The 27,598-nt window shown below is 41.1% G+C and overlaps 1 protein-coding gene across 1 annotated transcript in view; it reads left to right on the top strand.

The window, feature by feature from the left end:
• DNAH11 (dynein axonemal heavy chain 11) overlaps positions 1–27,598 on the top strand; it is a 410,596-nt gene that overhangs the window by 18,212 nt on the left and 364,786 nt on the right. The window contains exons 2-3 of the mRNA XM_031665316.1: positions 12,327–14,088; positions 15,493–15,636. Coding sequence (XP_031521176.1) covers positions 13,729–14,088; positions 15,493–15,636 — 504 coding nt within the window. The 5' untranslated portion in view covers positions 12,327–13,728. The remainder of the gene's footprint in view (positions 1–12,326; positions 14,089–15,492; positions 15,637–27,598) is intronic.

Below are 27,598 nucleotides of genomic sequence, written 5' to 3' on the forward strand. Positions count from 1 at the left end.
TGTCCCTACCCAAATCTTATATCAAATTGTGATCCCTAATGTTGGCAGAGGGGCCTGATGGGAGGTGATTGGACTATGGGGGCAGATATCCCCCTTGCTGTTCTCATGATAGTGAGTTCTCATCAGATCTGTTGCTTAAAAGTGTGTGGCACTTCCCCCTGCACTCTATTCTTCCTGCTCCAGCCCTGTAGAACATGCTGGCTTCCCCTTCACCCTCCACCATGATTGTAGGTTTCCTGAGGCCTCCCAGCCATGCTTCCTGTACAGCCTGCAGAACTGTGAGCCAATTATACCTGTTTTCTTTATAAATCACAGGTCATTCTTTATAGCAGTGTGAGAACGGACTAATGCATTGCCCTTTTCCTTTCTCCTCAGGGCAGTCTTTTCCCTTTCAGTTATTCAGAACCTCCCTATTCTTTTAAAATTCTCTGCCCATCAAATTTTAGAGTTGTGAGATTGGATTATTCATCCTTATAGAATAATAGGAGACTGGAAATAATTATATATTGTTGTTTATTATTCTGGTACTGAAAGCTAAGTATGAATTCATCCTTGGGGTGTTCAGCATGAATACTATTTTCCCAAACAAGAGATTGCATATTTACCATACATTAGATGAGTTATTTAATCTGAGTGTCAGCTGCCTTGTATGTTAAATGGAGATAATAACTGCAATATCTCTAGAGTCACTGTGAGAATTATGTGAGAAAAGTCACATAATCACACAAACTTGTAGTCATCCCCAGACCCCTGGCCACTCCTTCACAGAGCTCTTGGCACACTATCACTCTGTCCAACACCACTTCCTTAACAATTTTTAGTGCTTTCAATAGCCATAGAGATGATTCTTCTAAAGCCTTAATTATGTGACCTCTTCTCTTATAGTGATCCTCAAGTTCACCCTACCTCAGCTACTGACCCCACTGGTCTTACCCTAGACCTCTTCATTTCCAGTAACTGTAAATAAGTACCCCCATTACATTAATTCACTTCTAACCATTATATTATTGCTGCTACCTCCTATCTTTCTAGCTCACTTACTCAACTACTCACACTTCAAAAACCTTTGACCCCATCTGGTTGAGCAATCCATTGATGTCATTGCCTTTTTATTTGCCTCTCAATTTCTTCATGTCTTCACTTCCCTCCTTACCCAGTTTAGCTATTATGGTAAAATATTAATGAGTCACTTTTATATCCCCTGAATTCTCCTGCCCTAATGTCTCTCAATCACACTATCCTGGCAAAATCCAAACCAGTCATGGTTAAATCCAGCCAACATAGCTCAAATAACCATGCAGTTGAATAAGGTTGGAGGAAAACATCCAAATCCATGATAATTACACTCAAGTGGGCCTTTATTGCTGCTCTGCAAATATACTATATTCCATAGTTTATTCACTTTTCCAGTCTCCTGAACACTTCCTCCCTATTTTGCATTCTTAGTTGATACTTTGCTTTTATTTCATTAGAAAATAGACACAATCAGGGCCAGCATGGTGGCTCACAAATGCCAGCATTTTGGGAGGCTGAGGTAGAGGATCACTTGAGGCATGAGTCTAGGAGTTCTAGGCCAGCCTGGGCAATAGGGTAAAACCCCATCTGTACCAATAAAAGAAAAAAAAGAAGTTGAAAATAGACATAAGCAGAAGAGAACCTCCACAAACTCCCATCCCCACTTTTATCAAGCTACCTGTATCTTACTCTGCCTTTCCTCCTGCTTCTATGGATGAAATCTGTGTTTCTAAAGGTTAATCTCTATTTAAGGCTAGATTGCATCCTTTTCTTACCTACTCAAAGATAGCAATTCCTTCCTTTTCTCTCCAGCATCAGCAACTTTTCCCTCTCTATTGAATCACTTTCATCAGAAAAAGAAAATGCAGAGATATATTTTAAAAATAAGAAAATCCCTATAAAAAGAAAACTGTTTTGTTTCTAGACCTACTTTCTACTCCATTTCTCTGTTCCTTCTAGAAAGAGTTTTCCACATTTACTCTAAATTTTCTTCTTCCATTCTCTCTTAAACTTATTCAAACCAGACTTTTGACCCTACTGCTCCATTGACAGACTTCTTTTCAAAGTCATAAGTGACTGCTCCGTGTAATGAGGTCCAGCAGTTCATCAAGTCTTCATCTAACTTGACCCCTCGGCATTTACACAGTTGGCTACTCCCTTTTTCTGGAAGTCCTTTTTTTTTTTCTGTTGGTGTCTAGAACTCTGCTTTCACTTGGTTCTCTTTGTACATCATATGCTTTTTATTTCCCACTCTACCTCAGCTACTCACCGTCATGGTCTTACCAGAGGCTTCTTCATTTCTGACAACTGTAAGTAACTACTCCGTTATTTCATTGCTAATCGATACACTCTCTCGCTGCTACCCCCTATCTTTACCAGTTTTCTTTTCAGCGTTCTTTACTGGTGCCTCCTCAGCCTCAGGGTTTGGTCTTTATACAACCTTAGGTAACCTCATCTAGTCTCATAACTTCAAATAAAATTTCTGTGCTGATGATTTCCAAATCTATTTATCTAAGTTGGACCTCTTTCCTGAACCTCTACTATAAATCCATTTGTCATTTCACTATCTCCATGTGAATGTTTAATAGACACCTCACATTTTACATACCCAAAGCCAATTCTTCCTTTCCTTCCTCAAATCTATTTTATTCTGCAGGTTTCCTTATCTCAGCATATATTTTTTCAAGACAGGGTCTCACTCTGTTGCCCAGGCTAGAATACAGTGTTGTGAGTGTGGCTTCCTGCAGCCTCAACATCCTGGGCTCAAGCAATTCTCCTGCTTCAACCTCCTGAGTAGCTGGAAGTATAAGCGCATGGCACCATGCTCAGGTAATCTTTTTAAAACTTATTTTTACTAGAGATGGGATTTCACTATGTTTCCCAGGTGGTTCTCAAACTCCTGGCCTCAAGCAATCCTACCTCAGCCTGCCAAAGAGCTAGGATTACAGGCATGAGCACTGCACCCAGCCTCTCATCACATTTTAAAACTATCCTTTACTTTGTCAGAAAAAAATTATATTAATTCATACTCATTACTTTTTATGTATCTTATATTCAAATCATTAACAACTCCTTGTGGCTTCACTTTAAAAACATATTCAGAATCTAACCACATCTCATAACTTCTCTCTCCCTTTTAAAAAAATTCCAACTTTAAGTTCACTGGTACATGTGTAGGATGTGCAGGTTTGTTACACAGTTAAATGTGTGCCGTGGTGTTTGCTGCACAGATCATCCCATCGCCCAGGTATTAAGTCCAGCATCCATTAGCTATTCTTCCTGATGCTCTCCCTCCTCCCATACCCCACCCTCTGATAGGCCCCAGTATATGTCATTCCCTAAGTGTGTTCAGGTATTCTTATAATTCAACTCCCACTTGTAAGTGAGGATGCAGTATTCGGTTTTCTGTTCCTGCATTAGTTTGCTAAGGATAATGACATCCAACTCTATCCATGTCCCTGCAAAGGACATGATCTCATTCGTTTTTATGGCTGCACAGTATTCCATGGTATATATGTACCATATTTTCTTTATCCAGTCTATTATTGATAGGCATTTATGTTGATTTCATGTCTTTGGTGTTGTGAACAGTGCTGCAATGAACATATGAACATACACATGCATGTATAATATAATGATTTATATTCCTTTGGGCATTTACCCAGTAATACGATTGCTGGGTCAAATGGTATTTCTGCCTCTAGGTCTTTGAGGAATTGCCACACTGTCTCTCACAATGGTTGAACTAATTTACTCTCCCACCAACAGTCTAAGAGCATTCCTTTTTCTCCACAATCTCACCAGCATCTGTTGTTTTCTGACTTTTTAATAATAGCCATTCTGACTTATGTGAGATAGTATCTCATTGTGGTTTTGATTTGCATTTCTCTAATTATCAGTGATGTTGAGGTTTTCTTCATATGTTTGTTGGCTGCCTATATGTCTTCTTTTGAGAAGTGTCTGTTCTTGTCCTTTGGCCACTTTTTAATAGGGTTGTTTTTTTCTTGTAAATTTATTTAAGTTCTTTATAGATGCTAGGTATTAGACCTCTGTCAGATGGATAGATTGCAAAAATTTTCTCCCATTTTGTAGGTTGTCTGTTTACTCTGAGGATAGTTTCTTTTGCTGTGCAGAAGCTCTTTCATTTAATTAGATTTAATTTGTCTATTTTTGCTTTTGTTGCAGTTGCTTTTGGTGTCTTCATCATGAAATCTTTCCCTGTGCCTATATCGTGAATGGTATTGCCTAGATTTTCTTCTGAGTTTTGTTTATAATTTCGCATTTTGCATTTAAATCTTTAATCCATGTTGAGTTGATTTTTGTATATGGTATAAGGAAGGGGTCCTGTTTCAATTTTCTGCATATGGCTAGCCAGTTAATTCTCCCAGCACCATTTACGAAATAGGGAATCCTTTCCCTATTGCTTGTTTTTGACAGGTTTGTCGAAAATCAGCTGGTTGTAAGTGTGTGGTTTTATTTCTGGGTTCTCTATTCTGTTCCTTTGGTCTTTGTGTCTGTTTGTATCTGTTCCTGTACCAGTACCTGTTTTGGTTGCAATAAGTAGCCCTGTAGGATAGTTTGAAGTTAGGTAGTGTGATGCCTCCAGCTTTGTTTGTTTGTTTGTTTTTTGTTTTTTTGCTTAGGATTGTCTTGGATATTCAGGATCCTTTTTGGTTTCATAAGAATTTTTAAGTATTTTGTTTTCAGTTCTGTGAAGAATGTCAATGGTAGTTTAATGGGAATAGCATTGAATCTATAAATTGTTTTTGGCAGTATGGTCATTTTCATGATATTGATTCTTTCCATCCATAAGCATGAAATGCTTTTCCATTTGTTTGTGTCCTCTCTGATTTCTTTGATCAGTGGTTTATAGTTCTCCTCAAGAGGTCCATCATGTCCCTTGTTAGCTGTATTCCTAGGTATTTTATTATCTTTGCAGCAATTGTGAACGGGAGTTCATTCATGGTTTGGCTCTCACCTTGCCTATTGTTGGTGTATAGGAATGCTAGTGATCTTTGCACATTGATTTTGTATTCTGAGACTTTGTTGAAGTTGCTTATCTGCTTAAGAAGCTTTTGGGCTGAGACAATGAGTTTTCTAGATATTGGATCATGTCATCTGCAAACAAAGATAGTTTGACTTCCTCTTTTCCTATTTGAATACCTTTATTTCTTTCTCTTGCTTGATTGCCCTGGCGAGAAATTCCAGTACTATGTTGAATAGGAGCAGTGAGAGAGGGCAAACTTGTCTTGTACCAGTTTTCAAGGGGAATGCTTCCAGTTTTTGCCCATTTAGTATGATATTGGCTGACGGTTTGTCATAAATGGCTATTATTTTGAGGCATGTTCCTTCAATACCCAGTTTATTAAGAGTTTTTAACATGAAGTGGTGTTGAATTTTATTGAAGGTCTTTTCTGCATTTATTGAGATAATCTTGTGCTTTTTATCTTTAGTTCTCTTTATGTGATGAATCACATTTATTGATTTGCATATGTTGAACAAGCCTTGCATCACAGGGATGAAGTCTACTTGATCATGGTGGATAAGCTTTTTGGTGTGCTGCTGGATTTGGTTTGCAGTATTTTGTTAAGGATTTTTCCATCAATATTGATCAAGGAATTGGCCTAAAGTTTTCTTTTTTTGTTGTATCTCTGACAGGTTTTAGCATCAGGATAATGCTGGCCTCATAGAATGAGTTAGGGAGGAGTCCCTCCTTTTCAATTTTTTGGAATGATTTCAGTAGGAATGGTACCAGCTCTTCTTTCTACCTCTGGTAGAATCCAGCTGTGAATCCATCTGGTCCTGAGTTTTTTTTGGTTGGTAGGCTATTTATTACTGACTCAGTTTTAGAACTTATTATTAGTCTATTAGGGGAGGCAATTTCTTCTTTCTTCTAGATTTTCTAGTTTATGTGCATAGAGGTGTTTATAGTATTCTCTGCTGGTTGTGTGTATTTCTGTGCGGTCAGTGATGATATTCCCCTTATCATTTCTGATTATGTTTATCTGAATCTTCTCTCTTTTCTTATTAGGCTATCTAGCAGTCTATTTTATTGTTATTTTTTCAATTAAAAAACAGCTTCTGGATTCATTGATTTTTTTGAAGGGTTTTTCAGGCCTCTATCTCCGTGGTTCAGCTCCAATATTGGTTATTTCTTGTCTTCTGCTAGCTTTGGAGTTTGTTTGCTCTTGGTTCTCTAGTTCTTTTAGTTGTGATGTTAGGTTGTTAAGTTGAGAACTTTCTAGCTTTTTGATGTGGGCATTTAGTGCTATAAATTTCTCTTAACACTGTTTTAGCTGTGTCCCAGAGATTCTGGTACCTTCTCTTTGTTCTCTTAGTTTCAAAGAACTTCTTGATTTCTACCTACATTTCATTATTTTTACCCAAGAATCAGTCAGGAGTGGATTGTTCAATTTCTGTGTCGTTTTGCAGTTTTAAGTGAATTTCTTTTCTTTTTTCAGACAGAATCTTGCTCTGTTGCCTAGGCTGGAGTGTAGTGGCACAATCTCAGTTCACTGCAACCTCTGCCTCCTGAGTTCAAGCGATTCTTCTGCCTCAGCCTTCTAAGTAACTGGGATTATAGGCATGCACCACCATGCCTGGGTAATTTTTGTATTTTTAGTACAGATGAGGTTTCGCCATGTTGGCCAGGCTGGTCTCGAACTCCTGGCATCAAGTGATCCACCTGCCTTGGCCTCCCAAAGTGCTGGGATTAAAGGTATGAGTCACCGCCCTCAGTCTTGAGTGAATTTCTTAATCCTGAGTTCTAATTGGATCGTGCTGTGGTCTGAGAGACTGTTTGTTATGATTTCAGTCCTTTTGCAGTTGCTGAGGAGTGTTTTACTTCCGATTATGTGATCAATTTTAGAGTAAGTGCCATGTGGCAATGACAAGAATGCAAATTCTGTTGTTTTGGGGTGGAGAGTTCTGTTGATGTCTATCAGGTCCCCTTGATCGAGAGCTGAGGTCAGGTCCTGAATATCTTTGTCAATTTTCTGTCTCAATGATCTGCCTAATATTGTCAGTGGGGTGTTAAAGTTTCCCACTACTATTGTGGGAGTTTAAGTCTCTTTGTAGGTCTATAAGAACTTGCTTTATGAATCTGGGTGCTCCTGTATTGGGTGCATATATATTTAGGATAGTTAGGTCTTCTTGTTGAATTGAATCCTTTACCATTATGTAATGCCCTTCTTTGTCTTTTTTGGTTTCTGTTGGTTTAAAGTCTGTTTTGTGAGAGACTAGGATTGAAACCCCTGCTTTTCTCTGCTTTCCACTTGCGTGGTACATTTTACTCCATCCTTTATTTTGAGCCTATGTGCATCTTTGCAGGTGAAATGGTCTCTTGAAGACAGCATACTGATGGGTCCTGGTCCTTTATCTAGCTGCCCATTCTATGTCTTTTAATTGGGGCATTTAGCACATTTACATTTAAGGTTAGTATTGTTATGTGTGGATTTGATCCTGTCATCATGATGCTAGCTGGCTATTTCGCAGGCTTATGTGGTTGCTTCATAGTGTCACTGGTCTGTGTATGTACTTCAGTGTGCTTTTGTCGTGGTTGGTAATGGTTTTTCTTACCATATTTACTGCTTCCTTTAAGAGCTCTTGTAAGGGAGGTCTGGTGGTAACAAATTCCCTCAATATTTGTTTGTCTAAAAAGGATCTTATTTCTCCTTTGCTTATAAAGCTTAGTCTGGCCAGATATAAAATTCTGGGTTGGAAGTACTTTTCTTTAAGAATGTTTAATATTGGCCCCCAATCTCTTCTGGTTTGTAGGGTTTCTACTGAGAGGTCTGCTGTTCGTCTGAAGGGCGTCCTTTTGTAGGTGACCTGGCCTTTCTCTCTGGCTGCCCTTAACACTTTTTCCTTGGAAAATTTGATGATTATGTGTCTTGGGGATGATCTTCTTGTGGAGTACCTTACTGTGGTTCTCTGGATTTCCTGAATTTGAACATTGGCCTGTCTTGCTAGGTTGGGAAAGTTCTCCTGGATGAGGTCCTAACATATGTTTTCCAATTTAGTTTCATTCTCTCCATATCCTTCAGGGACATCAATTAGTCATAGTCTCTTTATATAATCCTATATTTCTCAGAAGTTTTGTTCATTCCTTTTCATTCTTTTTTCTCTATTCTTAATCTGCCTGTCTTATTTCAGAAAGATAGTCTTCAAGCTCTGAGATTCTTTCCTCTGCTTGGTCTACTCTGCTATTAATACTTGTGATTGCATTGTGAAGTTCTTGTAGTGGGTTTTTCAGTTCTATCAGGTTGGTTATGTTCCTCTCTAAACTGGTTGTTTTGGCTGTCAGCTCCTGCATTGTTTTTTGTTTGTTTGTTTTGAGATGGAGTCTCGCTGTGTCACCCACGCTGGAGTGCACTGGCATAATCTAGGCTCACTACAGTCTCCACTTCCCAGGTTCAAGTGATTCTCCTGCCTCAGCCTCCTGAGTAGCTGGGATTATAGGCATGTGCCACCAGGCCTGGATACATTCTGTATTTTTAGTAGAGATGGGGTTTCACCATGTTGGCCAGGCTGGTCTTGAAATTCTGACCTCATGTCATCTGCCTGCATCGGCCTCCCAAAGTGCTGGGATTACAGGTGTGAACCACCATGCATAGCTCCTGCATTGTTTTTATCATGATCCTTAGCTTCTTTGCATTGGGTTACGACATGCTCCTTTAGCTCAGCAAAGTTCATTTTTATATTTTTATCCACATTCTGATGGCTACTTCTGTCATTTCAGCCATCTTAGCCTCAGCCCAGTTCTGAGCCCTTGCTGGAGGAGTGTTGCAGTCATTTGGATGAAAGGGGGTTGAGTCTAGCCACTCTTCCATAGGGCTGCTGTGGTTTGCTGGGGGTCTGCTCCAGACCCTAGTTACCTCAACTTTTTCTTTACCTAGAGGTAACACCAGTGAAGGCTGCAAAACAGCAAAGATGGCAGCCTGCCCTTTCCTCTTGAAGCTCCATCCCAGATGCGTACTGACCTTTTGCTGGCCCAAACATACCTGTAGGAGGTGGCTGGAGACCCCACTTGGGAAGTCTCACCCAGTCAGGAGGAACAGGATCAGGGACCCACTTAAAGAAGCAGTCTGGCTCCTTTTGGTAGAGTAGCTGTGCTGTGTTGGGGATCCCTTCAGCTCCTGATTGGTTTGAGCTCTCCAAGACCCATAGACTTGACTGACTGAGACACCCAAACAGCCAAGTTGGTAGCCTGTCCTGCACTCTGGGCAATCCATCCCAGGGGGAATTTAGAACTCTGTTGGCTGTAGAACATGGGTGGGGGTGCCAGGAGGCCCCAGCTGGCTGCATTCTCTTTTCTTAGCTGTATATTACTCCATTGTTTGAATGTTAGATAGTTTATTGAACCCCTCTCCTATGGCTGGATATTTGGCTTATTTCCCGTCTTTTGCTCTTACCATTAGTGCTATAATGACTAACCTTGTGTATAGATTTCTAGAATAAAGATGCATAGAATTTTTTCTAGAAATCAGTGAATTCTATGGGGTTATATCATTTTGAATTTCCAGAAGTGATGTACGAAAGTGCCTGTTTCCCCAGTCATGCCAATAATATGATGTCAGTTTTAAAGCTAATAAGTGAAAAAGTAGTATTGTACTCTTGTTTGAATTTGTATTTTTCTTTTGTGAGGGAAGTTGAGCATCTTGTTATATGTTTAAGGGACATTTGCATAATTGAACACGGTTCAGCATTTCATGTTGATATACTAGTCAGCAAGTTGGAAAGACAAGAGGAAATGGAGAACTGGGAAATTCTAAGGGTATGATATAAGCATTTTATACCTCATTTACTTTCACTTCACATTAGCTACAAAGAAAATTTCCTAGTTTCCCTTTTAGCTAATGTGAAGTGAACGTAAATGAGGTATACAGTTTGGGTGAACATGAGTCCCATTAAAACTTGGAATAGGGGTAAATGTTGTATTACCAAGAGAAGGAAAAGGTGAATGGACACTGGGGACAGTTAGCAGTTTCTGCTACATCATCTTCTTTTAAGAAAATCCTAGCTGTTATCACAGCCCTATGAGATTTTTGTCTCATATTTCTTCTTTGTCCTTATCTCTTGCTATTCTCCCTCTTACTGGCATTCTTGCTGTTTCTCCAAAAATCAAGCATCCTCTCTTGTGGGTCTACTTGCTCTTCCCTCTGCCTGAAATGTTCTTCCAAAACCCATGGCTCACTCTCAGAATTCTGCTCAAAAGTAAGCCCTTCCTTAAACACTGATGGTAATTAACATGCTCTCCATACCCAACCTTTTACAGTCTGTTGCTTTTTTTCTTAGAATTTATCATTTGTGTCAATCAAGGAAAATGACGAGACAAGTCTCAATCATTTTAGGAGATTTGTTTGCCAAAGTTAAAGACACGCTGGGAGACAAGTCTATGCTTTTCTCCAAAGATAAATTTGAGGGCTCCAAATTTAAAGGGGAAAGGGGAGGATATTGAGAAGCACACAGTTTTCACATAAACAAAAGGGGGCAGAGGAAGAATGTGAGGAATCGCATTTTACATAAGATAACAAAATGGGGTAGGGGAACAATCAGATACTCATTTGTGTCTGGTGGGTGATTGCACCTGGAAAGACAAGCTATCAATTTGCATTACCATGGTGACGTTTTAACAGCTCACCAATAATTTCCCTGTGGGCAAAGTATGGAGGAGGCATGTAGCCTTTCATCTTGTAGCCATCTTATTTAGGAACCAAAAGGGGGAGGCAGGTTTGCATGACCCAGTTCCCAGCTTGACTTTTCCCATTGGCTAAATGAGTTTAGAGTCCCAAAATTTAATTTCCTTTCACATGTGACATAATAAACATATTATATCTTTGCTTGCCTAGTTTCTCATATTTCCCCTCCACAACTAATAATAAATGTGCCAGGCATGGCCTAAGTGTTTGTGCTTTTAACATATTTAAGCTGAATTATTTCTCACAACAACTCTATGTGGTATATCATTTACTATTACCATACTATCACTACATAACAAACCTCACCACAACTATATACCATACTATCACTACATAACAAACCTCACCACAACTATGTAGCTTAAAACAATAATCACTCATTATTTACATGCATCTGTGGGCTGACCGAGGGTAGACTGATGAAGACTAGCCCTCGCTGGACTTGCCTCTGAGCTACAAAAGTCGGGTCCAGGCTGGTTCCTTGCATTAGCAAGCTAACTAGGGATGTTCTTCTCAAGACAGTGGCAGAGGCACAAGAAGGCAAGCCTCACCATGCAAAGACATTCCAAGCCTCTGTTTGCTACTACACTTGATCTTAGCCAAAAGAAGTGATGCTTTTTGTTTGTTATGTCTGCCAATATCCTATGGACCAAAGCAAGTCACATGACCAGCCACAATTGTAATAGCACAAAAAGATATAAGCATACTCTTTCCACGAAGGTGGGGTTGGGGGAGAGATATTTGCTAAAAACTAATCTCATCTACTATTTTATTTTTCCTATTTCGGGTGAGGAAATTCAGGCACCCAGAAAATAGAAATGGAATGCAAATTCAGTTGGTATAGCTCCACTCTATCCAGTAGAATCTAGCCTGTATCACCAATATGAGGGTAGAAACTTAATCGGTTTTGTTTTCTGTTATATTTCTCAACACCTAGAACAGTGCTTGGCACTTAGTAGGCATTCAGTAAAGATTTGTTAGACAAATGAAAGAACTCAGCACAGTACATGGCACATAGTTGGTATTTGATCAATGTTAGCTATTATTATTGAGAAAAAATGTATAAAACTTGGGAACAAGGTAAAGGCATATTCATTCATTGTCACATTGAAACACTGCTTCACTGGCCAATGAAAGGATTATTAATTATTTAGGGAAAAGTATCTTTTTTGGACTCATTAACTACTATTGATCAAAGGCTCAAACTCTGTGAAGTTATGTTTTTATTTACAGATTTTTGTTCATTACAGATGTAATTTATTTCAGAAAAACAAATTATTTTTTAAAAAACAAAGGATTATTTTGCCCTGTATGGCATTAATGGTATTGTATTGAACCTAGCAATCTGACTCACCCTATCTTTCTCCAATGCTGCTAAATTTCTTTCTCTAACTCTCTTTGGAACTCACATCATTTTGTTGCTTTCCTCATTTATGAGTTAAATAAATCGTTGACATGTCTTCATCCTATATTTTGAGTTACATATTTAACTTTTTGGAAATTGCACTTTAAAGTTAGCATTATTTAAACAATTTTCTTGCTAGATTTGAAAGTGGTTATTCACTTTCAATTTAATTCAACTATTATTTACAGAATTCCTGGTTTTCTAAGGTACAGGGATGTGAAGCTGGAATATAAGAGGGGAGAGAAGGAACTGGTGATTGCTAGCCTTGTATACCAGCAACTGGGAGCCCCAAAGACTAATATGGATGATATAAAGCAGCCTTGACAGGCTAGAAGTCATTATCAAAGTTTTCCAAGGGCCTGTGTTATTTCAAGATTCTGATCATATAACTGGAAATGTGTAGATGGTTTTCAAGGGCAGTTAATATCCTGAAAAGAAAAAAAAATTTTGAAGCCCCATCTTCTGGAAATGTTTATCAACATTCAGGTATTAAATGGACTATTGTGGGCAACGGTCCTTCAGTAGCCCCCATCGAAGAGGTGGGGGTTGAAGACTTTAGTTTGAAATAAACAATTAACAAAGGAGACTTAAAAGTTCAGTGTGAGGACTCCTCCTCAAAATTCTGGTTACTTTAATAACTAGAATTTCCATATTAGTCTCAACAAAAGCCACTAATGGACCACAATGAAATCCTATTTCAGTATCATGAAACTGTTTTTAATTTGAAGCTTTTCCTCTTTGACCTTTTTACTCTTGAATTAAATGATAAATCTATAGATTTTCGGAACGTTTTGGAGATCACGAAAGGGCACTGTGAGTTCTCTTACTGGGTGTATGGACATTCCAGTAAGTGTCAGGTTGAGGATGGGAATCAGGAGGACTTTGAGTACTTAGATCTTGGATTCCCACAACTAGGAAAGTTAAATTGCAGGACTGGCTCTTTTCTGGTAATATTTGGACACCTTGGGAAAGGTGAATAATAGCCTTCAACTTGAGCCCCGAAACTTCTCTGTTACTTATTTTTGTAACTTAGTCCCTTGCCCATAAAACAAAGACTGACTAGGCAGAGACCTGGCTTTCTACGGATTATTCTACGGTCAAGGTAAGAGATTTAGCTCGGAGCTCGGCACAAGAGAGCATTGCTTCATCCAGAGCACTTAACCAATGCTGGGATCCCCATCAAGTGTCCAGTAGGCGAAGGAGCCTGAGGGCAGTGGAGCTAGCGCACGGGGGAGCTCAGACCGACCCGGACACGCGTCTTCTCTGCCAGGTTCGGGACCTAGAGCCCGAGGGCCGCTCCCCTCGGCCTTGGCGTCTACTGGACAGTGGCGCGGTGCGCTCACTCCGCCCCCAGCGGGCTGGGGCGGGGACACAGTCCCCCGGGAAACGGGACGCGCTGCTTGTCCCAGGCCTTCGCCTCGGCCTGCCAGGCTACCGCTGTGCGCAAGTGGCGCGGCTAAGTAGCAGCAGGTGGGAGACTAGGATCTGCGCTCGCGGCAACCGCGGAGGAGGGTGGGCGCCTCCCGAGGTGTCCTCGCTCACTTCGGGCTGGCCCAGAGTCTCGGGTGAGGAGCCAGCCGGCCCCGCGTTCCCTCGGACGGTTGCCCAATGGCAGCCCCGGTGGTAGCCCGGGAGGCGCGAGACTTCCGAGAAGCCCCGACCCTTCGCCTAATGTCGGGGGCCGGCCTGGAGGCAGTGGGCGCTGTGGAGCTCGAGGAGGAAGAGGAGGAGGAGGAGAACGAGGAGGAGGCGGCGGCCAGGAGAGCGCGGAGTTTCGCCCAAGACGTGCGGGTGCGCTTCCTCGGCGGCCGCCTGGAGATGATGCTGGGGTTCACGGAGGAGAAATGGAGCCAGTATTTGGAAAGCGAGGACAACCGGCAGATTCTTGGGGAGTTTCTGGAAAGCACTAGCCCCGCTTGCCTTGTGTTCAGCGTCGCCGCCGCGGGGCGCCTTGCGGCTTCCCAGGAGGTAAGAGACGACGGGCAAGGGGACCTGCCCACCCAACAAAACTACCCAGGGGAGACAGCCCAGTCGGGCCCCTTTGCATTCCCGCGGGGCGCTCACTCGGGCACTTTGACAAACTTGGCTTGAAGTCCCCATCCTGAGGCCCGCAGAACTGCTCCCCACGTGCACCCACTCTGCAGTTCAGCAGCTTCAGGTTAGTTTCCTAGGTCAGCTGTTTGTATCTGATGGAGAATCCCCCGTTGAGCCTGTTCGACCAGGGTAATGCAAGAAAACCAGCGCTTTCTTTAGCTGCTTGGGTGTTAGGCGCAAGGTGGGCTTTCTGTGCCAAAAAACTTGCCTTTCAATTGCTCTTGGGTCTCCCTGGAGTCACATCCTTTTAAAAAGGTGGTGTTTGGCAGAGCGCATATAACTTGTCACGTATTTTGACTACGTGCCAACCACGCTTCACCCCAGGCAAAAACATTGAGTCCTTAAGGAATGCCCATGCAGTCTTCGCACACATGGGTGTTTACTGACCATTTAGGGGGAGCAGTTCCCTCCTTCCTTCCTCTCTTTTTCTTCTTGAATTTAGATTACTTGTCCACTAAAAGGTTAACGTATCATCTAACGTACAGCACTTGTATTTAGTATTTTTCAAGTATGATGAGTTAGGAGCAAGATTCACAATTTTTAAATAGCGCCGCGCTCAGTTTAACATGTTATATCGTTTTTATCACTAGCTGTGGTCATTATAATAGTTGGGAAATAGGATCTCAGATAAGAGAAACAGGAAGGCTGCCTTAGGGTATTGTGAATTTTGAATTCTTTTGTTTTAGTACTCTCCTAATTGTAATTTTTTAAAAAATAAGTTTGTCAGTAGATAACACGATAGAACACTTAACTCTAGTATTACCTAAGTTAAATAGTTATTATAATGTTCAATAAAATGACTCAGTAGTTGTGGAAATGTTAGCATGTTTTGGTTATACATTTCTATTCTTTGATAGAAATACAAATTAACCTCTTGTGCCTTGTCTTTATCTCAGTTTGGCTTATTTCCAAACCAGAGAAGATTATAAAAACCCATTAGGATTGAAACATTCTACATGCCTACATGCTCCTTATTTGTTTTTAGTTATAGGATTTTTTTTTAATATATAATGATCTGGTATAATTGACATGCCTTTAAAAAGGTGATATTTCCACATCAGTAATCCTGTGAAATTAGCATTATAAAAGAACGAAGAAAACTGTATACTCTGCATAATAGGGAAGAGCGGTAGAAGGACCTTGTTCATAGAGCAGGCAAGACACCAGGTTTTGTTTCTTCTGCTAGCAATACAGCTACAAGTTGGATATAGTAAATCCTGCTCGTTAACAAGAACACAACGTGGTGAACTAGAACTAATTATCCTGCTCTTGTTTTAGATTCCAAGAGATGCAAACCATAAACTTGTTTTTATTTCCAAGAAGATTACTGAAAGCATTGGAGTGAATGACTTTTCTCAAGTGGTTTTATTTGGAGGGTTACCTGCATTGTCTCTTGGACATGTATCTGCTTTCCTCGATGAGGTACTGTACTGGTCTGTCTTTAATATTTAAAGCTTTCACTTATCTCCGTGACATTTGGAATTATTCAGGACAACTCTTAAAAGAAGAGCTAGGATGGGGAGGGGAAGAGAAGGGGATTGTGGGGGCGGGGAAAGCTTGTAGAAGCCAGGAGTCTCTAGCCAGGTGAATGGAGTCATAACATCTACACTGTTCCTGAAAGGAGCTCATGCTTACAGATGCTAATATTCAATAGGCAGCAGTTGCAGGGATCATTCTCTCCCTTTCTTTCTTCCAAGATAATAGAAGCAAATAAAAAGCAACTTGAATAGGCTCTTGTACCTTAGCAGTAGGTTTTAAACTTCACATTCAGAGTAGAGACAAATTTATACTTTGAAAACAAGTATTATCAGTTCTTTTTTATACTTGTTAGAAACTAACAGTTAAAGACTTAAGTTTCACTCATGGCAGATAATGGGAAAAGGTGATGATAGTGTTAGAAATGGTTCTTAAAATTTCTTTTTCTCTTCTTAAATTAGAGAAATACTCTTCAACCAATGTTACTGACACTTGAATGTGCGTAAGAACTGCCTGGGGATTTTGTGAAAGAGGCTGGTTCATTCAGTCTAGAGTGGAGCCCGAGGTTCTGCATTTCTAACCTGATGCTGATGCTGTTTGTTCGTGGACTAGCTTGGAAGAGCAACTACCGAATAACCAGGTTCCATGGAACTAGAACCTCGGCTCTCAAACTTTGCTGAACATTAGAATCACCTGGGGGAGCTTTTAACCTCATGCCTCGGTCACCCCTCACCAATTAATTTAGAACGTCCTGAATGGGAGCCAGGTGGCAGCAGTTGTTTAAGATCCCCAGGTGATTCTAATGTACAGTGAGCTTTGGGAACTGCCTGGTTAGATATCTGTCTACCAGGCCAATTTCTAAATCAGACCTCTTTAATCAGTGTAGTCCTGCCAAGGCCGATATTTAAGGTAGGAAAAATTGCTGACATATTTATTACTAGTTATTTAGCAGTCTCTCATGATCACACCTCTTCTACTTTTTGAGTGTCTTCTGTCTTTTTCAAGGGAGGTGTTTTCCTGCTGGACTAACCAAAGTCTCTCACCCCTAACTTCTGTACCCTGCCTGGGTTTCCCTTTGCTCCTGTTGAATTTAATTGACTTTAACTGATTTCAGGGAGGTGCTAGGAAGACAGTCTTTTAACTTCAGTGCCAGCCAGGAACAATTTTTGGTATGCAACAAGTGCTCAGATTTTAATTGAACTGAATGAATCTGATGACTTCGGTTCATTATGTGAATCTAGACCACTATCAACTGGAACTTGGAGGGGCAGGGTTACATTATGAGATTCTTGCTCTGCTGTGTCTGGCAACAGAAGATACAAGCCTTTTCCAAATTTCTCTACTCTTTATCTCAGTACCAGGATCTGCATAACATTCTGAAAAAGGTATGCCTGCCCCTCAACATTATGATTTGTTTCCATATGTTGTTATTTGTCACCAGATTGTATTATATAATTATACTTAGCAAAAGTATTTAAAATGTCATATGGTTATTTCTTTATGTATCACGCTGGCCCACATTTCAAAAGAAACAATAATTGTGAATGCTTACCAAAGCCTAAAGGGAAGATCATTTGGTTCTTCTCAGTCAATATCTGGGCCCCATCCTTGGAAATTCCAATTTAAAAAATCTAGAGGGGCCCAGGCTCCTGTATTTTGAAAGTGTTTCCTCAGTAATTGTATTGAATGGTGTAAGAACGGTCATAAAGGGAAACCCCACAGTTTAAAAAAAGAAACAGAAGGTAAGTAAAGAGATCCACAGCAAAGGCACATTTGCTCCTTTATCTACAGGTGTATATGTGCTTGGTGAACCTTACTTTGGTTCATAGAGAAAGTTTATTTTTCTTACAAATGCAAAAACTACACAAACTTATACCTAAAATAAGACAAAACCTCAAATTAATTGACTGACTTTGTATATATTTGATAAAATTTATTGTAATTAATAAGTACATCCCAGGTCTATTTGCTTTAAATGATATTTCTAGAGATACTTTACCTGTTTGAGTTACTAATTGCTTTCCAGAGCATGTGGCTCAGAGTTTCCTAGTGTTTTATCTACAGCTCATGATACAAACATTAAGTTTTAAAAGAAGTTGGCTTTGTCATAGAATAATGTGAGAAACACATTTATCCTTCCAAACCCAAAGGATGGACTCAGAGACACACAGAACAGCAGAAGCAAGACTTTTAATGGCGGTCTTGCAAGATGGGGTGTTTGGTAGGCAGGCACACCCGGGGCAGTTACAGCAAGTAATTTATCTCCTAGCACATAAGTCCCTCTCCCAGTTCCTCACTGGTTGATTACTATGGGGTTACAATCTTCCTGGACATTGCGTAAGTTTCATTATGCCCCTTGTAAGTTTATACGCTGGCCCCCTTCCTCGCTTATATTTTGATTTCCCAGTAATGAAACTTTCTTCCCTTTTATGGACTGACTCCTCTTCTACATTCTGTTCGCTTATCATGACTTTCTAGGTGCATGAGCCATAGGTTTGTCATATCCGCAGGCTGGCTGCCAGTACTTAGATTTATCATGGCTTGAAAATGGACCATTTAAAATGTTTTCTCACAAATTCCCTCCTCTTTTCTATTTACTTTCTTTGGCTTTATTTTTGTCCAAACCCTTTTGGTTCTTGAATCACTCTAGAAGTTGTTTACTTTTTTTTTTTTTTTTTTTTTTAGGAGAGCGAGTTTAATTTGGTTTCTAATAGTACAGGTTATTTTGCTAGTAAGTTATGCACATTTGTTTATTAATAGCTCTTTTAATTTTTGTGCTAGTCCCCTTACACAGGGGGAATACAACATCCTACTGCTGTTAAGACTCCTGCCCCATTTATGAGAGATGTAGGAATTGAACCTATTATACCTTTTCATATTTTAAAACAACCTTCTACCCAACCCATTAATGGTTATTAATTTCAGCATTTTTTGCTAGTTTGTTGGCTAGGGTTGTTCTTGTAAAGCTTTTGTGATGGTGCCATCTGGGACGGTATTCTTGGGAATGAAAATACAACACTTCCCACCCAGCATAACATATATACTCCCTTTTTCTGCTGGTATCATGTCGAGTGCAAGACTGTTTTCTCAGGCTATTTGGCTGGTGGCATTTAACTGGCTAGCTACCCCTTTGAGGGCGTCCTGAGTATAATTGATGAATTTTTGTTGAATATAATAGATATAGTTAATTTAATCCATATTTTTATTAATAGTTGACCACCGAAAGAGTGCTAACTTAAACTCAGATCCCTTTGGTTTTGGGCCTTAAATGTATTAGGCACCCCCCTAAGGACTCCTACTGAGTTAACATATATATTGGGATTAAAAGAATTTGTCAAATATCTCCAGTTTTAGTGGCCATGTGTATTTTGGGGTATCTTGGGAAATGCCAGAGTGAAGGCAATTGGACTAAAGTACAGGTCCTGATCCAACTGGAGGGTAAGAGTTTACAGAGGTTCCTTTTCCCACAATACCACCAGACATTAGCCTGGGACATATGGATACCTGGGTAATTGCCATTGCTTGACTCACTTGTGATATTTAGGAAGTGGGTGCAATTGAGAGTTCTCCCATGGGCTTATTGAACTTTGCCCCCTGCCTAGAGAGGCAAGAGGAGTGGTTCATATTGCCTATGGAGAACGAGGGAATTGCTCTGGGATCTGACCTCCGCAATGCGGGAAAGAGCAATGGCAGACTTTTTTTCTTTTTGAAACAGAGTTTTGCTCTTGTTGCCCAGGCTGGAGTGCAGTGGAACAATCTCGGCTCACTGCAATCTCTGACTTGTGGGTTCAAGCGATTCTCCTGCCTCAGTCTCCTGAGTAGCTGGGATTACAGGCACTCGCCACTGTGCCTGGCTAATTCTTTGTATTTTTAGTAGAGACGGGGTTTTACCATGTTGGCCAGGCTGGTCTTGACCTCAGGTGATCCACTCACCTTGGCCTCCCAAAGTGCTGGGAATACAGGCGTGAGCCACCGTGCCTGGCCAATGACAGACTTTTATAAGTCTCATTTTCCCATGCATCCTTGTCCTGGTATAGAGCCAACACATGGTGCATTTCTTTAAGATTGGTATTCCATCCTAGAGGAAACAGAACCACCTGTGCCTGAAGTTGTTCTACTGCACACGCATAACAGCTACTCTTGTTGAGGGCTTGTACTGAAAATTTGACCCAGGCATTCATATTTCTGTACCCTGTCTCGATTTCTAAGATTTGCCTTAAATCTTTTACCTTATTTTTACCCTTTTAGGGTCATTATTTGGTGAACTGAAGTGTTTATTAGGGTTTGATGTTGGAGTAGTCCTAGGCAAATGGCAGGTTGAGTTTTGTGTTAGTTTGCTGTAGGGGTTTTTCCCTGTGATATTTGCCCCAACCCATATAACCGAGATGTTACTTTTGGTTCTTGGTTTAGAACAGCTGGACTATCAACGGTGATGAGTTATAGGATTGCATTTTAAATTCTGGCAGTTATTTGATGAGGAGCCCTTGGACAGATGTAATTTATTCTTTAAGGGTCTCCAGGTTGGAGTTACCCACCCCATGTTTACTATCCAACCCTGAAATTGGGTAGTCCACCATATATTATCCCAGCTGGGGCAGGATGATACTCTGCTGTAACCTGTATTTGTTTCAGGGCAAAGATATTTATCCACCTGAGAGAGCTGTTTCTGATTTTCCACATTCCCACAAGGTAAAACCTGGCAGGCATTAAATCTTACAGTCTGGGGTGCTACTGTCTTGGTTACGTTAATTAGCAACCTGATTGGGTAGGGAGGGTTTTGACCTGCTCTTTGTATAGTAGCCCATCCCAGCCATATTAACTTCCAAAATGGGGCCAGCCCATGTTTTCTTTTTAGGTTTCTCTCAGAGTTAACTTTAAGGGTTCCTTACGTGACCTGTGCACTTTCCACTGATCTTTTTTTTTTCTCCCTTCCTTTTTTTTTTTTTATAAACCAATCTCTTGACTTGAGTATAGTGAGTTCACCCCAGTTTAGCTGTTTGCACAGCCAGCTCAGTGGTCAGGAGCACTTAACAGGGACCTTTCGAGTTTAGGTGGAGCTTGTCTTCTTTCCAAGTCTTGATCAGCAACAAGTTGCCAGGCTGGAAGTGGTGAGCCATGAACTCAAGAGATGAAGTTTGAGTCAGAAGTCCTTTTAACCTAAGGGATACCAGGGTGGAGTATATGGCCAGTATATAATTTCTTAAGAATTGATCCTTGGTTTCCATAGTAGGGAGATCTCTAGCTGTGCCCAAATACAGGATCTCGTATAATAACTTGTAGAGGGACAATCCCAAGTCTTTTCTTGGGGCTGTTCTAATCCTAAGGAGTGCTATTGGGAGACATTTGGTCCAAGGCATTTTAGTTTTTAAGATTAGTTTAGCGATATGCTTTGTGAGAGTTTGATTCATTCTTTCTACCTTTCCAGAGGAAGGGAGATGCCAAGGGGTGTGATAGTCCCATTTAATTCAAAAACTTTCCATAAGTCCCCTTAACACCCTTGAGGTAAAGTGGCTCCCATTATCAGAATTAATATTTTCCATGAGGCCAAATCTAGGTACAACCTGTTTTAATATTATTTTGACCTCATTCCCAGTGGTGACTGTGGAAGGGGAAGGCTTCCACTCAGCCAGAAAGGTGATTTATGATTACCAGTAAATTCTTTAGTCTTTCTACTTTGGACTTGAATGCTTTCAAATAATCTTAGTCTGGGAGGTCTTTCTCCCATGGCCTATTTTCTAATCACCTTTTTGTTTGTCTTTTGACGAGTTACACTACTTCCACATACTTAGCGAGAATATAAATCCCTATACACCCATAATTCCTAAGTGTTGCATCACACAGAGCCTGGGCTCCCCAAAGACTCCCTTTGTGTAATAAAGATATTAGTTTTCTCATGGAGTTTACTTATTTCTCTCCCATCAAGAAGTACCCATTTGATGTCTTCAGTTTGACCCCTATCCTGTCTAATTCTTCCTTCTTCTCTCTGGTAAACTGGGGCCTTAATACTACCTTAGGGATGTCTGGGATCAGGCTAAATAGTCTTCTAATTTCTTCCTCCAGGGAGGCTTGCTCAGCAGTGCCATGTGCAAGCTTGTTTCCTGTAGCTTCTATGGTGTTCCCTTTCTGATGACCATTTACATGTACTATGGTTACCTCTGCTGGAAGCAGGAGGCTTTCTAAAACCTGTTTGACCAATTCCCCATGTACCAATTCTTTTCCGCTGCTATTTATTAGGCCCTACTTTGTCCAGATTTTTCCAAAAGTGTGTACCACCCCACAGGCATATTTAGAATCAGTACATACAGTGCCTTCTTGGGCTTTAAGGAGCTTTAGGGCCTGGTTAAGACCATATAATTCACAGGTTTGGGCTGACCACCCATTAGGTAATCTACCTTTCTCACACAAGGAGTGTTTATTCCCATCAATGACAGCATGGCGATTATGTCTCTTGCCATCTATCACTCAGGATGACCTATCCACAAACAGCCTTATCCCATCCTGTAGTGGAGCTTCCCTAAGGTTTGGTCTAACTTTTGTTTGGTATTCTATGATATCTAAGCAGTTCTGGTCTGATGTCTCTCTTTTTCTCCTCTCCTTTCCATAGGAAACTAGTTGGATTTAGGCAAATATTTGTTATGAGCAAATCATTTTTTTTTTTTAAACTGCTATGGCTTCATATTTTAGAGTCTGAGAATGTGTTCAAACTGTCTCTCGGCTTTTGATTTAATATATTCCTGACTTGGTGTGGGGTGCTTACTATTAGGGCCCCACCAAATGTTAACTTTCCACTCTCCTAGCAGCAGGGCTGTGGCAGCACTGCTTGCACACATTCGGGCTGCCCCCGAGAGACAGGATCAAGAAGCTTAGAGACAAAAGCAACAGGTTCCCTCTTCTCTCTCCAGGTTTGAGTGAGCACCCCAGGGGCCACGCCCTGGTCCATTGTTACAAACAGATGGAATGGTTTCTCTAAAGATGGGAGGGCCAGGACCAGGGCAGTAATGAAGGCCTGCTTTAGCTTTTTTACTGCCTGAATTTCCTTTGGGACCATAGCAAGGGATCGGGTTTCTCTTCTAGTAACTTGAGATAGAGTCTTTTTTTGAGCATATCAGTTAATTTATTACCTACAGTAGCCAGTTAAACGTAAAAATTTTTGGAGTTCTCTCTTTGTCTTAGACAAAGGCAGACCCACTATTGCCGATATTCTTTCCAGATTTAGTCTTCACTTCCCTTTAGTAATTAGGTGTCCTAAATATTTAACTTCTTTTTCTACAAACTGCAATTTGTTCTTAGAGACTCGCAATCCCCATTCGTCTAGGAAATTAAGTAGGCTTATGGTGGTTTCTGATACCTTGGCCCTCTTCTCCCGAGAAATTAAAAGATTTTCTGTGTATTGTGACAACTGGGTTCCCCTGGAAGGTTGGAATTTCTCCAGGACCTTTTCTAAGATTTGACCAAATACGTTTGGGGCTTCCATGAATCCTTGTGGCAGCAGGCCAGGCACAGTGGCTCATGCCTGTAATCCCAGCACTTTGGGAGACTGAGGCGGGTGGATAACGAGGTCAGGAGATCGAGACTATCCTGGCTAACACGGTGAAACCCCATCTCTACTAAAAAAAAATACAAAAAATTAGCCGGGGATGGTGGCGGGCACCTGTAGTCCCAGCTACTCAGGAGGCTGAGGCAGGAGAATGGCATGAACCTGGGAGTTGGAGCTTGCAGTGAGCCGAGATCGCACCACTGCACTCCAACCTGGGTGACAGAGTGAGACTCCATCTCAAAAAAAAAAAAAAAAAAACAACCTTGTGACAGCACAGTCCAGCGGTACCATTATTTTCTCCCAGTTATAGGATTTTCCTATTTAAAGGCAAAGAGGTCTCTCTACTCCTAAAGTCTGAGGACATGCCCAGAATACATCTTTTAGATCCACCACACTGAACCACTTGTGTTCATAGGATATCTTACTGAGGAGGATGTAGGGGGTAGGCACCAAAGGGTGGTGGGTCTGGACAGTCTGATACATAGCCTTTAGAACTTGCACCAATCTCAACGACCCATTAGGTTTTTAGACTGAGACAATTGGAGTATTGTATGGGTGACATGCAGGATTTTAATAGTCCATCTTTCATTAATCCCTTTATTCCGGTTGGTTGGAGATATTTTCTCCCTTCAGTATAAATGGGATTTTTTTTTTTTTTTTTTTTTTTTTTTTTTTTTTTTTGCAAACTACTTCTCTTGGTCGTTTTAGTTTAATTTGTAAGGGTGTGGTTTTTAACCCTCCCCTTTCCCTTTTCTAACCCACGCAAGGTTATTAATTTTCTTTCCTCCTCCTCTTTTGGGAGGCCCATTATTACTTTTATTTGTCCTTCCTTTATTCGTAATCCTAAACCCAATCTCACAATCAGGTTTCGACCCAGGCTGTTAGTTTCTGCTTTAGAAACATATAAGAGTGACCAATTTGTTTTGGTCCGAATCCAATTAACATTTTTTTGAATATCGGAACCTGAAATCCCTCCCCTTTACCCGATCCTATCAGTTTTTCCTTAGAGAGTTCTGTACCCCTTGGTTGGTGAATTAGGGAGGAGCGATCCACACCGGTATCAACCAAAAATGTCACTTCTTCTCTCTCGGGTCCCACCTTCAAATTTATTCAGGGTTCCTGGTGGGACCTACTCAGAAGAAACTCTCACCCAGTCTTCATTAGCAGTCACGAGGTGGATCCCCATTTCTTTTTTCCATTTAGGACATTCTCTTTTAAAATGCCCTGGCTTTACATACTTGTAACATCCACTCATAGTCTTAGGAGCTTTTCCATGTATTTCCCTTCTTTCTTTGTGTCGAAATCTATCATTCCCCTTGTATCTTTCGAGGGGGATCTTGATCTAACCTTTTTTTTTGACTACGTCTTCCACAGTGGAACCATGAGTTTCACTTTTTTTAAATGCTTCTCTTCCTCTCTCCTTACAAAGACCTTCTGAGCCTCCCTTAGTAATTTCTCAAATGGTTTCTCATTCCATCCATTAATCCTTTGTAATTTTTTTTTTTTTAATGTTAGGCCAGTTCTTTCTTACAAAGTAAGAATATTAAAACTTTAAAAAGGCCTTGCCCTACTGGGTCCTCTGGATCTAATCTGGAGTATTTTCTTATCTAGTCTCTGACCTTCTGCAGGAATGCAGAGGAAGTTTCCTCTTTTGGTTTTTGTTGCATCTCCAATGCCTTTGAGACCTTTTGTGTCCTAGTGGTGGACTTTTTTATCTTTTTTACAATTAGTTCCCTGAGGTTCTGCATTTGTGTCTGTTCTCTGGGTTTTTTTTTTTTTTTTTGAGATGGAGTCTCACACTCTGTTGCCCAAGCTGGAGTGCAGTGGTGCAATCCCGGCTCACTGCAGCCTCCACCTCCCAGGTTTAAGTGATTCTCCTGCCTCAGCCTCCTGGGTAGCTGAGATTACAGGTGCGTACCACCATGCCTGGCTAATTTTTGTATTTTTTAGTAGATATGAGGTTTTGCCATGTTGGCTAGGCTGGTCTCGAGGCCCTGACCTCAGGTGATCCACCCACCTCGGCCTCCCAACGTGCTGGGATTACAGGCATGAGCCACACACCTGGCCCCTGAGATCATTATTATCTCGTTTGCGATTGACATTTGGAAATTTTTGTTCAGCTGGTAAGACTTCTTGTCCACGTGGTTGTTACCTCTCCCAGATGGTTATGGCCCCTCTCCTAATCATTCCCCTTTCTTTTCCTGTGATAAAGGATACTTGTGCTAGACATCATTTCAGCCCAGGTGTAAAAGCTGGGTTCTAGGAATTGATTTCAGCTGGTTTGCTAAACCCAGGGGATGTTTTAGAAGTGGTTTCGTTTCCTTCTTGAAATTTGTAACTTCAGTACTTGTAAGAGGAGCATTTACAAAGCCAATCTCTCCCTATCTATGGGAACTTCCCTAAGAGGGAATATGCTAGATGTCTGCTGTGTGGAAGGGATAGGGAAGTCTCAATATCCCTCTTACACTGTTCTAATTCTTTTCTCAAATTTGGATAAGGATTTAAAGGAGCAGTTGGTTCAACTCCGCCATAGTCTGCAGGTCTTTATTCCTAACCCTCCTGCTGCCCCTTGATTTTCCTGTCCCCTATTTTGTGAGACACATGGAGGCATATGGATGATAGGGGGTCCCAGGGCTTTTCACTGGGCAGGAGCTTTTTACTAGGCTTTTTTTCTTCTTCTTTGAAGGGGAACATGGTGCCTAATTCCTTGATCCAGCAGAGAGTGTAACCCATCTCCTCTTGTGAGGATGGGGTTTTATCATTCACATAGAGAATTAAAACTTGGCATACCCCATTTTTATCTGAGCCAAACTTAGGCCAAAAGACCAAAGGCTTACGAATGGGGTCTTTAGGCCAGATAAGCAGCAATACTTTATCATTTTTTGCTTTTCTTTGTCCCTGATTCAAGGGTTGTCCCTTCAATCCTCATTCTTCCCAAAGGACTATCCGGGGGAATGTCAGAGGGAGTCTCTTTGGCTCCCTCTTTCCTTTGGCCCTAGGCCTACAATTTCTGTATCCCATTTTTGGTCAGTCTTTGTGTCCAAGCTTTTCCCTGTGTACTCAGCCCCCCACTACTGGAGGTTTCTTGCACACCCCAATTGCTTTGCCTGTCTGTGGACATTTCCCTCATGGAAGAACAGAACTATGGATTGGGATTTGAACTCCGCACTTGCTTCATATCTAGGTTACATCTTAGTCACACACACTTGACTTCTGAAAATGCCCAACTACCAAGGCAGTACTTATAGTTCAATTTTCCTCCCTTGCCTCGCGCATGACGTTGCCTGGTTGCCGTGGTGCCTGCTTTTCTCCCTGTGTTGCCTCCACTGCCTCCTGAATAACAGTCTTGGGTTTGTTTATGGCCTCTGCAGGGATCCAGGATGCCTGGACAGAGCGGGCCACTTAAATTGTGTGGGACGTGTTTCCACTCTTGGCTGGAGTCCTACTCTACACAGGCACAGAGTTCCCAGATGAGCCCCCAAGTTTGTGAGAAACACATTTACCCTTCTGAACCCAAAGAATGGACTTGGAGACACGAAGAACAGTGGAAGCAAGACTTTTAATGGTGGTCTTGCAAGATTGGGTGTCTGGTAGGCAGGCACACCTGGGGCAGTTATAGCAGGTAATTTATCTCCTATCATGCAAGTTCTTCCCCCAGTTCCTCGTTAGTTGAGTACTATGGGGTTACAATTCTCACGGACGTTGCCTAAGTTTCATTATCCCCCTTATAAGGTTATACCCTGGTCCCTTTCTCCGCTTAAGTTTTGATTTCCCAACAATGAAACTTTCTTCCCTTTTAGGGACTGACCCATTCTCTACATTCTGTTCACTTTTTGTGACTTTCTAGGTGCATGAGCTGTGCGATTTGTCACATCTGCAGGCTGGCTGCCAGTACTTAGATTTATTATGCCTCAAAAATGGACCGGTTAAAATGTTTTCTCAGAGTAGTGAAGTCTGAAACAGTACCCAGTACATTAGAAATGTTGAATAACTTTAATTTTCTTTCAGCTTGACTTTTAGAAAAAGCTATTGATGTCAGTGATTTAATCTAGAAAACAGTCTCCCAGTAGGTAATGCATGTTAAGTCCAACAAATCTAAACTCTTTTTTTCTTTCCAATTTTTATCTTAGATTCAAGGGCTACATGTACTGGTTTGTTACCTGGGTAAATTGTGTGTCATGGGAGTTTGGTATACAGAGAGTTTGTTACCCAGGTAATCAGCATAGTATCTGATAGGTAGTTCTTTAGTCCTCACCCTCCTCCCACCCTCCACCTTCAAGAAGGCCACAGCGTCTGTTGTTCTTTTCTTTGTGTCCATGTGTGCTCAATGTTTAGCTCCTAGTTATTAATATAAGTGAGAACATGGATGGC

This window comes from Papio anubis, chromosome 4 (genome assembly GCF_008728515.1).
Source record: "Papio anubis isolate 15944 chromosome 4, Panubis1.0, whole genome shotgun sequence".
Classification (NCBI taxonomy): Eukaryota; Metazoa; Chordata; class Mammalia; order Primates; family Cercopithecidae; genus Papio; species Papio anubis.